Source organism: Pristiophorus japonicus, chromosome 20, assembly GCF_044704955.1.
Source record: "Pristiophorus japonicus isolate sPriJap1 chromosome 20, sPriJap1.hap1, whole genome shotgun sequence".
NCBI classification, from domain to species: Eukaryota; Metazoa; Chordata; class Chondrichthyes; family Pristiophoridae; genus Pristiophorus; species Pristiophorus japonicus.
The window spans coordinates 6,453,171-6,469,537 of record NC_091996.1 but is presented as its reverse complement, the minus strand read 5'-3'; the positions used below and the strand labels follow the sequence as shown (position 1 = coordinate 6,469,537).

Below are 16,367 nucleotides of genomic sequence, written 5' to 3'. Positions count from 1 at the left end.
GCTCTGATCGCGTGTCGCCACACAGACTCAGCAAATAACAGGCATGACCACCGCACACGGCCGACCCACGAGAGCGGAGAAAACGGGTTTAAGGGATGCGACCCCTTACAGCAAACAGATGATCAAAGTTCCTACAGGGCTTGACAAGGTAGATGCAGGGAGGGTGTTTTCCCCCCCGGGCTGGGGGAGTCTAGAACCAGGGGGCACACAATCTCAGAATAAGGGGTCGGCCATTGAGGACTGAGATGAGGAGAATCTTCTTCACTCAGAGGGTGGTGAATCTTTGGAATTCTCTCCCCCAGAGGGCTGTGGAGGCTAAGTCGCTGAGTATGTTCAAGACAGAGATCGATGGATTTTTGGATATTAAGGGAATCAAGGGATATGGGAACAGTGCAGGAAAGTGGTGGGGTTGAAGATCAGCCATGAGCTTATTGAATGGCGGAGCAGGCTCGAGGGGCTGAATGGCGGAGCAGGCTCGAGGGGCCGAATGGCCTACTCCTGCTCCTAATTTTTATGTTCACATTTCTGTTTGTGGGAGCTTGCTGTGCGCAAATTGAGCTGCCGCGTTTCCCTACATTACAACAGTGACTGCACTACAGTACACACTACTACAGCCTCATTGGCCGTAAAGCGCTTTGAGACATGCCGAGGTGGTGAAAGGCGGCTATAGAAATGCAAGACCTTTTTCCCCCCACCACCCTGCTGATGTGTCACGGGACACAAGGCGACATGCCGAACATCCCTGACCCATTTACCTTCCTCAGCTCGCTCCCCACCCCGATTCCCTCTCCATGTCGGTGCCCACCTCCCCTTCCCGTGCCACCCACCGCCCGATCGGGGGAGGGGGGAGCGGTGACAGGCAGCGACCCGTGGGTCACACGCCCGTATCCACAATCGGGTACGTTATCTTTTGTGGTGGCAACCCGGCGGCACCCCTTCAAGCACCGCTGGTTCGGCCTTGTGGACCCGGCCTGGGCTCGGCTCAGGGCAAACCAATTTGGTAAAGCGGGGGGGGGCATCAAACACAAAACAACTTGTATTTATATAGCGCCTTTAAAGCAGTGAAACGTCCCAAGCCGCTGTATAAATACAAGGGTCAGCTGTGGCTCAGCGGGCAGCAATCCCTCTCTCGCCTCTAACTCAGAAGGTTGTGGGTTCAAGTCCCACTCCAGCGACTTCTGCACAAAAACATCTAGGCTGACACTCCCGGTGCAGTGCTGAGGGAGCCCCGCACTGTCGGAGGGGCAGTACTGAAGGAGCCCCGCACTGTCGGAGGGGCAGTACTGAGGGAGTGCCGCACTGTCGGAGGGGCAGTACTGAGGGAGCGCCGCACTGTCGGAGGGGCAGTACTGAGGGAGCGCCGCACAGTCGGAGGGGCAGTACTGAGGGAGCCCCGCACTGTCGGAGGGGCAGTACTGAGGGAGCGCCGCACTGTCGGAGGGGCCGTTTTTCGGAAGAAACGTTAAACCGAGGCCCCGTCTGCTCTCTAAGGTGGACGTAAAAGATCCCGTGGCATTATTGCGAAAGAGCAGGGGGAGTTATCCCCGGTGTCCGGGGGCCAATATTTATCCCTCAATCAACATAACAAAAAAAACAGATTATCTGGTCATTATCACATTGTTGTTTGTGGGAGCTTGCTGTGCACAAATTGGCTGCCGCGTTTCCCACATTACAACAGTGACTACACTCCAAAAGTACTTCACTGGCTGTAAAGCGCTTTGAGACGTCCGGTGGTTGTGAAAGGCGCTATAGAAATGCAAGTCTTGCTCCCTTCTGAGGTGCTTCACAGGAGTATTATGAGATTTTAAAAATTTGACACCAAGCCGCATAAATAGAAATTAGCGCAGGTGACCAAAAGCTTGGTCAGAGAGGTAGGTTTTAAGGAGCGTCTTAAAGGATTAGAAAGGCGTCGAGGTTTAGGGAGGGAGTTCCAGAACTTGGGGCCCGGGCAACAGAAGGCACAGCCACCAATTGTTGAGCGATTATAATATTTGATGCTCATGAGTTCAAGAGAGGCAGAGAGGTTTAGGCAGGGAGTTCCAGAGCTTGGGGCCCGGGCAACAGAAGGCACAGCCACCGATGGTGGAGCGATTATAATCGGGGATGCTCAGGAGGGCAGAATTAGAGGGGCGCAGATATCTCGGTGGGTTGTTGTGGGGCTGGAGGAGATTACAGAGATAGGGAGGGGCGGGGCCACAGAAGGATTTGAAAATAAGGATGAGAATTTTGGCCCCCTTATTTGCATATGCAAAGAGGTTAATGCCCGTTTCCGGCACGCCTCTTAACGCCGAAACCAATATGGCGGGAGGTGCACTTGTGGCTCAGAATGCACGCAGGCGCGAGGCACACACCATAGAACAGAAGAAATAGGAGCAGCCGGCCATTCGGCCCCTCGAGCCTGCTCCGCCTTTCAATAATACCATGGCTGATCTATCTCAACTCCACCTTCCCTCCCAATCCCCAAATCCCTCGATTCCCTTAATATCCAAAAATCTATCGATCTCTGCCTTGAATACACTCAGCGACTAGGCCTCCACAGCCCTCAGCCACGATCTTGTTGAATGGCGGAGCAGGCTCGAGGGGCCGAATGGCCTACTCCTGCTCCTAGTTCTTACGTTCCTGTGATGGGAACCTTGGAGGAGGAGGCTTGTATTTCCGGAGCAGGTTAAAGGGGGGCAATCCGGCAATGTGTCCACATTTCGGGAAGGATCACTTCGACCAATCGGTGAGTCGGGGATCAGAAAAGCCGAAAGCCCGAGTCAGTCGCGGAACGGGAGGGGAAGGGGAGAAGGCGTTCCGCGTTCTAATAACCTTTGTGTGAAAACTTTCCCCCCCCGCCCCGAGACGACTGAAGGCATCGGCCACAGCGCAGGGAGGGAATTGGAAAGAAAGAACTTGCATTTCTATAGCGCCTTTCACAACCTCAGGATGTCTCAAAGCGCTTTACAGACAATGAAGTAATTTTTGGAGTGTGGTCACTGTTGTGATGTAGGAAATGTAGCAGCCAATTTGCGCTCAGCAAGCTCCCACAAACAGCAATCAAATAATCTGTTTTTGTGATGTTGATTGATAGATAAATATTGGCCAGGACACCGGGGATAACACCCCCTGCCCTTTGAAATAGTGCCATGGGATCTTTTATGTCCACCTGAAAGAGCAGACGGGGCCTCGGTTTAACGTCTCATCTGCAAGACGGCACCTCCGACAGTGCAGCGCTCCCTCAGTACTGCCCCTCTGACAGTGCAGCGCTCCCTCAGTACTGCCCCTCCAACAGTGCAGCACTCCCTCAGTACTGCCCCTCCGACAGTGCAGCGCTCCCTCAGTACTGCCCCTGCGACAGTGCGGCGCTCCCTCAGTACTGCCCCTGCGACAGTGCAGCGCTCCCTCAGTACTGCCCCTGCGACAGTGTGGCACTCCCTCAGTACTGCCCCCCGATAGTGCGGCACTCCCTCAGTACTGCCCCTCCGACATTGCGGCACTCCCTCAGTACTGCCCCTCCGACAGTGCGGCACTCCCTTAGTACTGCCCCCCGATAGTGCGGCACTCCCTCAGTACTGCCCCTCTGACAGTGCGGCACTCCCTCAGTACTGCCCTCTGACAGTGCGGCACTCCCTCAGTACTGCCCCCCGATAGTGCGGCACTCCCTCAGTACTGCCCCCCGATAGTGCGGCACTCCCTCAGTACTGCCCTCTGACAGTGCAGCGTCAGTCACTGGATGCTGGGACGGTAAATACAGACCTGTGTCGGGATCGCAGGTCCCGTGCTGGTTGCAGGTACAGGGGATGCACCGGGTCAGTGGGCCCCCGGAGGGCAATCCTCGCTTGTAGTCGGGGGCGCAGGCCTGGCAGAACTGTCCGATGTAGCCTTCAGGACACAAGCACTCCTCCACCCAGGCTGCACGAGGCGCTAGGCCGGCCTGGGCCGTAACCAATGTGACCTCCTTCAGGTGGGCTGTAGTGGAGAAGAGAAACCAATCAGGCGACTTGCTGACGGAGCACGTTACAGAAGGGCGAGGGGTTTGTGTCGGGGGTCTAAGTTACCCCCCTCATCCCCGGCTCTGTACATCAGGGGCTGCCCACAATTATCTGTTCATTATGGTCGCTCACAACGCGTCTAAACACACGTGTACACAGCCCCCAAACACACACACACACCCCCACCCCCACACACAACCCCCCCCAACACACACACACACAACCCCCCCCCCACACACACACACACACCCACACACACATACACCCAAACACACACACACACCCCCACACACACACACACACCCCCACACACACACACACACCCCCACACACACACACACACCCCCACACACACACACACCCCACCCCCACACACACCCCACCCCCACACACACAACCACCCCCACACACACAACCACCCCCACACACACAACCCCCCCCACACACACACACACACACACACACACCCCACACACCCCACACACACCCACACACCCCACACACACACACACACCCCCCACACACACACACACCCCCCACACACACACACACCCCCCACACACACACCCCCCCACCCCCCACACACCCCCCCACCCCCACACACACACCCCCCCACCCCCCACACACACACCCCCCCACCCCCCACACACACACCCCCCACACACACACACACACACCCACACACCCCCACCCCCACCCCCTCCCCACACACACACACACACCCCCACACACACACCCCCCCCACACACACAAACCCCCCCCACACACACACACACATCCCCCCCACACACACACACCCCCCCCACACACACACACACACCCCCCACACACACACCCCCCCCACACACACACCCCCCCCACACACACACACCCACCCCCCACACACACACACACAGACCCCACACACACACACACACACCCCACCCCCACACACACCCCCCCCCCCACACACCCCCCCCACACACCCCCCCCACACACACACCCCCCCCCCCACACACACACCCTCCCCACACACACACCCCCCCCCACACACACACACACCCACACACACACACACACCCACACACACACACACACACCCCCACCCCACACACACACACATCACCCCCACAGACACACACATTCCCCCCACAGACACACACCCCCCCCCCCACACACACACACCCACCCCCACACACACACACCCACCCCCACACACACACACCCACCCCCACACACCCCCCACACACACACACACACACCCCCACACACACACACCCACCCCCACACACACACACACACCCCCACACACACACACCCACCCCCACACACCCCCCACACACACACACACCCACACACACACACCCCCACACCCACACACACACCCCCACACACACACACACCCCCCCCACACACACACACACCCCCCACACACACACACACACCCCCCACACACACACACACCCCCCACACACACACACACCCCCCACACACACACACACACACACCCCACACACACACACACACACACCCCACACACACACACACCCCCCACACACACACACCCCCCACACACACACACACACACCCCACACACACAAACATATCCCCCCAACACACACATACCCCCCCACACACTCACAACCCCACACACACACACACACCCCCCCCCACACACACACCCACACCACACACACACCCCACACAGACACACACCCACACACACACCCCCCACACACACACACACCCACACCCCACACAGACACACACCCACACACCCCTCCCACACACACACACCCCCACACACACACACCCCCACACACCCCCACACACCCCCCCCCCCCACACACACACCCCCCCACACACACACACCCCCCCACACACACACACACACATCCCCCCCCACACACACACACATCCCCCCCCACACACACACACATCCCCCCCCACACACACACACCCCCCCCCCACACACACACACCCCCCCACACACACACACACGCATCCCCCCCCCACACACACGCATCCCCCCCCACACACACACACCCCCCCCACATACCCTCCCCCACACACACACCCCCACACACACACAACCCCACACACACACACACACAACCCCACACACACACACACACACCCCCCCCCCACACACACACAACCCCACACACTCACAATCCCACACACTCACACCCGCACACACTCACACCCGCACACACACACCCCCGCACACACACACCCCCGCACACACACACCCCCGCACACACACACCCCCGCACACACCCCCCCCACCCCCCCACACACACCCCCGCACACCCCCCCACACACACACCCACACCACACAGACACACACCCACACACACACCCCCCCCACACACACACAACCCCACACACTCACAACCCCACACACACACACACACACACATCCACACACCCACCCCCCCCCACATACACACATCCACACACCCACCCCCCCCACACACCCACCCCCCCCCACATACACACATCCACACACCCACCCCCCCCACATACCCACCCCCCCCACATACACACCCCCCACCACACACCCCCACACACACCCCCCACCACACACACACACCCCCCACCACACACACACACCCCCCACCACACACACACCCCCCACCACACACACACCCCCCACCACACACACACCCCCCACCACACACACACACCCCACCACACACACACCCCCCACCACACACACCCCCCCCGCACACACACACACCCCCCCCGCACACACACACCCCGCACGCACACACCCCCCCGCCCCCCCGCACGCACACACCCCCCCGCCCGCACACCCCCCCGCGCGCACACCCCCCCGCGCGCACACCCCCCCCCCCCCGCACACCCCCCACACATACCCCCCCCCAACACACACATACCCCCCCCACACACTCACAATCCCACACACACACACCCACACCCACCCCCCCCCCCCACACACACACCCACACACCACACACACACCCCACCACCACCCCACACACACACCCATACACACACCCCACACAGACACACATCACACCCCCACAGACAGACCCACCACCCCACCCCACACCCCCACACACACCACACCCTCAGGCCGAGAGGACATGTGGTCACACAGCAGGGGTGGTACCCCGGGTCGGTGACGGTCACTTACAGGGAAAGCTCCCCGAGCCGGCCAGCCTGATGGCGGTGAGATTGGAGAGGAGCTGCTGGAACTGGAAACTGGAGAGGGCTGGGGCTTGGATACCGGCCTCCGCTTCATGCAGTCTGTGAGGGGGGGGTGAAGAGCAGAGTCAGGCAAATATCGCGACCCAAGGCTGCAAGACAATCGCTGGCCGGGGAGGCCCTTCAGCCCATCCATGCGAACAGACCAGAGAGTCATCCAATTCTCCCTTCAATCACTCCGGCATTTTCACCTCCTCTTCCCCCGGGTCTCCCATGTGTCGGTCATTCTGTGTGCACGGATCAGTCCTGCTTTCTCCAATGTCCCCTTGCATTGGAGGCAGTTCAGAGAAGTTTAGGCAAGTCAGTATGTAGATACGGCCAGTCATCAGGAAGGCAAATGGAATGTTGGCCTTTACTGCAAGGTGGATAGAGTATAAAAGCAGAGAAGTCCTGCTACAACTGTACAGGGTATTGGTGAGACCACACCTGGAGTACTGCGTACAGTTTTGGTCTCTGTATCTAAGGAAGGATATACTTGCATTGGAGGCTGTTCAGAGAAGGTTCACGAGGTTGATTCCGGAGATGAAGGGGTTGACTTATGAGGAAAGGTTGAGCAGGTTGGGCCTATAATCATTGGAGTTTAGAAGAATGAGAGGGGATCTTATTGAAACATAAGATTCTAAGGGGGCTTGACAGGGTAGATGCAGAGAGGATGTTGCCCCTCGTGGGGGAATCTAGAACTCGGGGCCATAGTTTCAGAATAAGGGGCCGCCCATTTAAGACGGAGATGAGGAGGAATTTCTTCTCTCAGAGGGTTGTGAAACTGTGGAATTCTCTGCCCCAGAGAGCTGTGGAGGCTGGGTCATTGACTATATTTAAGGTGGAGATGGACAGATTTTTGAACGATAAGGGAGTCGAGGGTTATGGGGAGCGGGCAGGGAAGTGGAGTTGAGGCCAGGATCAGATCAGCCATGATCTTATTGAATGGCGGAGCAGGCTCGAGGGGCCGAATGGCCGACTCCTGCTCCTATTTCTTACGTTCTTGTGTCCTACCCTCTCAATTTAGTTTGACACTATGGGCCTGAATTTGCACTCCCCACAGGTGCGTACGAGGTGTGCACACACGTGTGGGGGTCCCGCAAGTTCAGAGTTTAGGCATGTGAAGCACATCTGTCAAGAATCCTCTCGACTGATCGCACGCATCTGGAAGTAAAGGGCCTCTGCGGGCGGAGAGTTGGGCTATTTGCCCAGCAAATGTCCTTCAAATTCTTACGACTGATAAAAGAAAGCCTTACCCCTGCTGTTATCAGCGTAAGACTTTTAAAGCACAGAATAATAATTTAAAAAAAAATAATTTATACATTTAAAATCCTATTAACTAAGGTCAGCTTATTGTCAGACCCTTTAAAATATGTACATTTATTTTTCAAAAAATTACATTTTTTTAAATAATTAATTAAATTCTATTTTTATTAATTTGAAATATGTGATGGTGTATTTCTTTTTAGTTATTTTCAGTGTGTGTGTGTTTTTTGTGGGGGGTTCCCCCATTCATATTTAATGGGACTACAAGCATGAATGGGGATCGCCAACCCTGATAGGTTGGGTCGGCCCATGCGATCCCAGTGATGCGTGCGGAACCCTTAGGCTCATGGGACACGTGGGCCCGATGCAAGCCTTCGCGGAAAAGCCCAGGATCACAAATCTCCGAACTTCCGGAACAACTGCACAGGGTATTGGTGAGGCCACACCTGGAGTACTGCGTACAGTTTTGGTCTCTGTATTTAAGGGAGGATATACTTGCACTGGAGGCCTGCTCAGAGAAGGTTCACTCAGTTGATTCCGAAGATGAGGGGATTGGCTTATGAGGGTAGGTTGAGTAGGTTGGGCCTCTGCACATTGGAGTTCAGAAGAATGAGAGGTGATCTTATCGAAACATATAAGATAATGAGGGGGCTCGACAAGGTGGATGCAGAGAGGATGTTTCTACTCATAGGGGAAACTAAAACTCGGGGACATCGTCTCAGAATAAGGGGCCGCCCATTTAAAACTGAGATGAGGAGAGATTTCTTCTCAGAGGGTTGTAAATCTGTGGAATTCGCTGCTTCAGAGAGCTGTGGAGGCTGGGTCATTGAATATATTTAAGGCGGAGATAGACAGTTTCTTCACCGATGAGGGATTAAGGGGTTATGGGGAGCGGGCCGGGAAGTGGAGCTGAGTCCATGATCGGATCAGCCATGATCGTATTGAATGGCGGAGCAGGCTCGAGGGGCCGTATGGCCAACTCCTGCTCCTATTTCTTATGTATGTCCTTACCGTGGGCGGTGAGCGGGTTCCTGGGCTGTTGGGAAATTGAGTTGGGCGTTGGGGGCGGAGCCGAGACCGACCGCAGCACGCCCGCGCGGTGATGTCATCGAGCGAGCGCGCCCCTTGTGATATTCGGCAAGTGCGATGACCTCACCGGCTGGTGTGGGTACAGCCTGGGAAAGGTGGTGGGACATCGGGGGGGTCCCGGGGCGGGAGCGTCCAGGGAGCAAGGTCAGTGCTTATGGTTATTATTTTTTTTTAGCATTAATGGAACTGGTGCGGCAGTGTGGGTGACGGAAAGTGCCGGAATCTTTTATTTTTCATTTTCTTAACTCGCTCGCCAAACTTGCAAGTGCGCCTTTTAAGTAAACGTGAACGGCGACAGTCGGCCTCCTGAGATCGCTCCGTGAGCGCCCGAGGGCGAGTGCACGATGTCACCTTTAGCGCCGCTCTCTCCTCTCTGGGCGGGAAAACAGGATTTTGCACCGTTTGAGGCGGTGATTACCGCCCGGCGGTAAAACCAGCACTCAGCCCGGTGTCACCGCCTCAAACATGGCCGGACCAAACTTCGACCCCCGAACTTCGACCCCCGAACCGGCGGCAACTCCGCCCCAGCATCAAACAAATACGTCCTTACTATACAGTATCAATGCACACGACCCATACTTGAGAGAAGGTCACTCTGTGACCAGTTACCTTTATTACCATCAGGAGATGAGCTCTGCATTTGTCGGCCGAATCCTGTCCCAACCATTCCAGAGTGACAAAACTTTGCTGTAGTCTCTCAATAAAGTCATCCCAATCAGCACCTCTCGTCTGTGCTGCTAGTGGCCATGCTCGCATGGTTTAAATCCTAGTTTCTCGTCGCCAATGATATGTCCTTACTATACAGTACAAATGCACACGAGGCCCATACTTGAGAGAAGGTCACTCTGTGACCAGTTACCTTTATTACCAAGACCTCAAGTGATGAAGGTGGGTGGAGCTTCCCCTTTTATACCTGAAAGTCCAGGTTAGGAGTGTCTCCCACAAGTTCGCCCCCTTGTGGTCAATGTTCTCACGGTGTACAACTTCGGTCAGCTTATACATGGATTACAATGATCGTTGAATACATGACACAAACCATGGGTCTCGTCGTCGGGACCTCGAACTATTTGAAGGGCTCGCAAGCGACTGACCTGAAGGTGATGGCCCGCTCCCGCGCCTGCGGAGAAACAGAGGCCCGCACCTGGATTCCAGAACCTTCCAGGGTCAGGTCGAAGGGCGCCAGTTCCTCACTTTCCACGTCGAGGACAAAGGAGAGGTTCTGTCTGTAGCTGAGGAGCTGGTTTCCCAGGAACTTTGCTGAAACGAGAGGGAATGAATCAGGCCTTCGATGGGCCTTCATTGAAACCGAAGCCAAGGTTGGCAGTGCAGGTATCGGGCCTGAATCTGCTTGTCTAACATCCAGCAGTGACTCACTGGGTAACACAATCGCCTCTGGGTCAGAAACAAAGACTTGCATTTATGTAGCGCCTTTCACGACCATTGGACGTCTCCAAGCGCTTTACAGCCAATGAAGTACTTTATGAAGTGCAGTCACTGTTGTAATGTAGGAAACGCAGCAGCCAATTTGCGCACAGCAAGCTCCCACAAACAGCAATGTGATAATGACCCAGATAATCTGTTTTTGTTATGTTGATTGAAGGATAAATATTGGTCCCAGGACACCGGGGATAACTCCCCCGCTCTGCTTCGGAATACTGGCCGTGGGATCTTTTTACATCCACCTGAGAGAGCAGACCGGGCCTCACTCTAACGTCTCATCCGAAAGACGGTACCTCCAACAGTGCGGCACTCCCTCAGTACTACACTGGAGATATCAGCCGAGATTGGAACTCCCAACCTTCTGACTTGGAGGCGAGTGTGCTACCCACTGAGCCACTGCTGACACTGCTCCAGGGACTTGAGCACATTAACCTAGGCGGGCACTCCCAGGGCTGAGGGAGCGCCGCACTGTCGGAGGGGCAGTACCGAGGGAGCGCCGCACTGTCGGAGGGGCAGTACCGAGGGAGCGCCGCACTGTCGGAGGGGCAGTACCGAGGAAGCGCCGCACTGTCGGAGGGGCAGTACCGAGGGAGCGCCGCACTGTCGGAGGGGCAGTACCGAGGGAGCGCCGCACTGTCGGAGGGGCAGTACCGAGGGAGCGCCGCACTGTCGGAGGGGCAGTACTGAGGGAGCGCCGCACTGTCGGAGGGGCAGTACTGAGGAAGCGCCGCACTGTCGGAGGGGCAGTACTGAGGGAGCGCCGCACTGTCGGAGGGGCAGTACTGAGGGAGCGCCGCACTGTTGGAGAGGCAGTACTGAGGGAGCGCCGCACTGTCGGAGGGACAGTACTGAGGGAGTGCCGCACTGTCGGAGGGGCAGTACTGAGGGAGCGCCGCACTGTCGGAGGGGCAGTACTGAGGGAGCGCCGCACTGTCGGTGGGGCAGTACTGAGGGAGCGCCGCACTGTCAGAGGGGCAGTACTGAGGGAGCGCCGCACTGTCGGAGGGGCAGTACTGAGGGAGCGCCGCACTGTCGGAGGGGCAGTACTGAGGAAGCGCCGCACTGTCGGAGGGGCAGTACTGAGGGAGTGCTGCACTGTTGGAGGGGCAATGCTGAGGGAGTGCTGCACTGTCGGAGGGGCAGTACTGAGGGAGTGCTGCACTGTTGGAGGGGCAATGCTGAGGGAGTGCTGCACTGTCGGAGGGGCAATGCTGAGGGAGTGCTGCACTGTCGGACGTGCTGTCTTTCGGATGAGACATTAAACCGAGGCCCCGTCTGCTCCCTCAGGTGGACGTAAAAGATCCCATGGCACTATTTCAAAGAGAGCAGGTGAGTTATCCCCGGTCTCCTGGCCAATATTTATCCCTCAGTCAACATCACAAAAACAGATTATCTGGTCATTATCACGTTGCTATTTGTGGGAGCTTGCTGTGCGCAAGTTGAGCTGCCGCGTTTCCCACATTGCAACAGTGATTACACTCCAAAAGTACTTCATTGGCTGTAAAGCGCTCTGCGACACCCTGAGGTCACGAAAGGTGCTATAGAAATACAAGTCTTCCTTTCTTTCATTGTCGAAATATTGTCTTCGGTCCCCGCCACAAACTGCATGCTCGAGTCACCGACTCCATACCTCTCCCTGGCAACTGGCTGAACCAGACTGTTCGCAACCCTGGTGTCATATTTGACCCGCAGATGGGCTTCTGACCATATCCACGCCATCACTAAAACCGCCTATTTCCACCTCCGTAACATCGCCCCACTCCGCCCCCTGCCTCAGCTCATCTGCTGCTGAAACCTTCATCCATTCCTTTATTACCTCGAGACTTGACTATTCCAGCGCACTCCTGGCTGGCCTCCCACATTCTAGCCTATGTAAACTAGAGGTGATCCAAAACTCGGCTGTCCCGTGTCCTAACTCGCACCAAGTCCCGCTCACCCATCATCATCATCATAGGCAGTCCCTCGGAATCGAGGAAGACTTGCTTCCACTCCTGAAGTGAGTTCTTTGGTGGCTGAACAGTCCAATACGAGAGCCACAGACCCTGTCACAGGTGGGACAGATAGTCGTTGAGGGAAGGGGTGGGTGGGACTGGTTTGCCGCACGCTCCTTCCACTGCCTGCGCTTGGTTTCTGCATGCTCTCGCCGATGAGACTCGAGATACTCAGCGCCCTCCACTTAGGGCGATCTTTGGCCAGGGACTCCCAGGTGTCAGTGGGGATGTTGCACTTTATCAGGGAGGCTTTGAGGGTGTCCTTGTAGCATTTCCGCTGCCCACCTTTGGCTCGTTTGCTGTGAAGGAGTTCCGAGTAGAGCGCTTGCTTTGGGAGTCTCATGGCCTGCCCAGCGGAGCTGATCAAGTGTGGTCAGTGCTTCAATGCTGGGGATGTTAGCCTGAATGGGGACGCTGATGTTGGTATGCCTTTATTACCTCTAGACTTGACTATTCCATCGCACTCCTGGCTAGCCTCCCACATTCGAGCCTATGTAAACTAGAGGCGATCCAAAACTCGGCTGTCCCGTGTCCTAACTCGCACCAAGTTCCGCTCACCCATCACTCCCTGTGCTCGATGACCTACATTGGCTCCCGGTCAAGCAATGCCTCTGTTATGTTCATAATCTATTTGTTTGTTACAGGACACTAGACAGACATTAGGACCCTGCGGGAGCTATTCACAGTGGCTGTAATCATTCTGGTTTGGGACACCATTTTGGAAGTTGCTATAAAGCACACAGTTAAGTTACCTTACTGCTGGCTCAGTCAGTCTGTTTATTTATGTACACAACAGCCTCAATTTCAAAATTCTCATCCTTATTTTCAAATGCCTCCAGGGCCTCGTCCCTCCCTATCTCTGCAATCTCCTCCAGCCCCACAACCCCCGAGATGTCTGCGCTCCTCATTCTGCCCTCGAGCATCCCTGATTATAATCGCTCAACCATCAGTGGCTGTGCCTTCTGTTGCCTGGGCCCCAAGCTCTGGAACTCCCTCCCTAAACCTCTCCGCCTCCCTTTCCTCCTTCAAGATGCTCCTTAAAACATACCTCAGCATCTATCCTAATATCTCCTGATGTGGCTCTGTGTCAATTTTTGTCTGATAACGCATGCGTGAAGCGCCTGGAGCCTTTTTACTGCATAAAAGCAAGTTGTTCATGTCTTGGCTCAAATACCATCTTGATGCAACAAATCACGATAAAATAAACCTTCAACACAGAAATAGCACAAATGAGAAAGCCAGTTATTTGCTGCTAATTTCTATGATCTGGCCTCCCCCATAAGGAGATTTACAAGGAGTCGTCAATCTGGAGACGAATTTCCCCGGGCCGCAGCAATTCATCTCCAAGTGACCAGAGAATCTCCGCAGGGCTCAGTGCTGGGACCCCAGCTCTTTACAATATACATCAATGATTTGGATGAGGGAATTGAGTGTAATATCTCCAAGTTTGCAGATGACACTAAACTGGGTGGTGGTGTGAGCTGTGAGGGGGACGCTAAGAGGCTGCAGGGTGACTTGGACAGGTTAGGTGAGTGGGCAAATGCCTGGCAGATGCAGTATAATGTGGATAAATGTGAGGTTATCCACTTTGGGGGCAAAAACGCGAAAACAGAATATTATCTGAATGGCGGCAGATTAGGAAAAGGGGAGGTGCAACGAGACCTAGGTGTCATGGTACATCAGTCGTTGAAGGTTGGCATGCAGGTACAGCAGGCGGTGAAGGCGGCAAATGGTATGTTGGCCTTCATAGCGAGAGGATTTGAGTATCGGAGCAGGAAGGTCTTACTGCAGTTGTACAGGGCCTTGGTGAGGCCTCACCTGGAATATTGTGTTCAGTTTTGGTCTCCTAATCTGAGGAAGGACATTCTTGCTATTGAGGGAGTGCAGCGAAAGTTCACCAGACTGATTTCTGGGATGGCGGGACTGACATATGAGGAGATACTCGATCAACTGGGCCTTTATACATTGGAGTTTACAAGGATGAGAGGGGATCTCATAGAAACATATAAAATTCTGACGGGATGGGACAGGTTAGAATGTTCCCGATGTTGGGGAAGTCCAGAACCAGGGACACAGTCTAAGGATAAGGGGTAAGCCATTTAGGACTGAGATGAGGAGAAACTTCTTCACTCAGAGAGTTGTTAACCTGTGGAATTCCCTGCCGCAGAGAGTTGTTGATGCCAGTTCATTGGATATATTCAAGAGGGCGTTAGATATGGCCCTTATAGTTGAGGGGATCAAGGGATATGGAGCGAAAGCAGGAAAGGGGTACTGAGGCGAATGATCAGCCATGATCTTATTGAATGGTGGTGCAGGCTCAAAGGGCCGAATGGCCTACTCCTGCACCTATTTTCTATGTTTCTATGTTTCTATGACAGGACGTACCCAAGCAAGGGCCTTAAAGGGACAGTCCATCACAGCAATACTCCGAACTGACAAGTACCCATGAGCAAAACACCACAGGATATCCGCTGGTTGTAGAACGTCCATTGGGCGGTGAGTATTCTGTAGATTTAAGCAGCAAGTCTTCGAGCACGTTGTTTAGTACTTACCTGGTGCAATGAAATATTCCCATTCCCCATTCTTTGGGAACAGACTGATCCGGTTCTTCTCCCAGGCCAGTGGAGATTCCCCTCCGTCTGAATTCTGTCCTCGCCAACCATCCGTGTCTATAGAAACATACAGACAGGGTTAAAGGTCCGTGTCGGGCCTACTTGAACATGCCTTTGATTTCACGAGAGACAGAATGGAAGCCACATTTTAATGTGACTCCAGTGTAGGAAGGCCTTTGCTGCCCTCAAATCGCACAGGAGTCAGCCAGTGGCTCAGTGGGCAGCACTCTCCCCTCTGGGTCAGAAGGTCGTGGGTTCCAGTTCCACTCCAGGGGACATGAGTGCAGAACCCAGGCGGACACTCCCAGTGCCCGAACTGACGGAGCGCCGCACTGTCAGAGGGTCAGTACTGAGGGAGCGCTGCACTGTGGGAGGGGCAGTACTGAGGGAGCGCCGCACTGTGGGAGGGGCAGTACTGAGGGAGCGCCGCACTGTGGGAGGGGCAGTACTGAGGGAGCGCCGCACTGTGGGAGGGGCAGTACTGAGGGAGCGCCGCACTGTCGGAGGGGCAGTACTGAGGGAGCGCAGCACTGTGGGAGGGGCAGTACTGAGGGAGCGCCGCACTGTGGGAGGGGCAGTACTGAGGGAGCGCCGCACTGTCGGAGGGGCAGTACTGAGGGAGCGCCGCACTGTCGGAGGGGCAGTACTGAGGGAGCGCCGCACTGTCGGAGGGGCAGTACTGAGGGAGCGCCGCACTGTCGGAGGGGCAGTACTGAGGGAGCGCCGCACTGTCGGAGGGGCAGTACTGAGGGAGCGCCGCACTGTCCGAGGGGCAGTACTGAGGGAGCGCCACACTGTCCGAG

At 55.6% G+C, this 16,367-nt stretch overlaps 1 protein-coding gene across 1 annotated transcript in view; it reads right to left on the bottom strand.

The window, feature by feature from the left end:
* The window catches only part of LOC139233071 (laminin subunit gamma-3-like), a 113,818-nt gene that overhangs the window by 38,412 nt on the left and 59,039 nt on the right, over positions 1-16,367 (bottom strand). Inside the window, exons 9-12 of the mRNA XM_070863590.1 lie at positions 15,505-15,621; positions 10,613-10,778; positions 7,117-7,229; positions 3,739-3,951 (exon numbers count right to left, since the gene is read on the bottom strand). Coding sequence (XP_070719691.1) covers positions 3,739-3,951; positions 7,117-7,229; positions 10,613-10,778; positions 15,505-15,621 — 609 coding nt within the window. The remainder of the gene's footprint in view (positions 1-3,738; positions 3,952-7,116; positions 7,230-10,612; positions 10,779-15,504; positions 15,622-16,367) is intronic.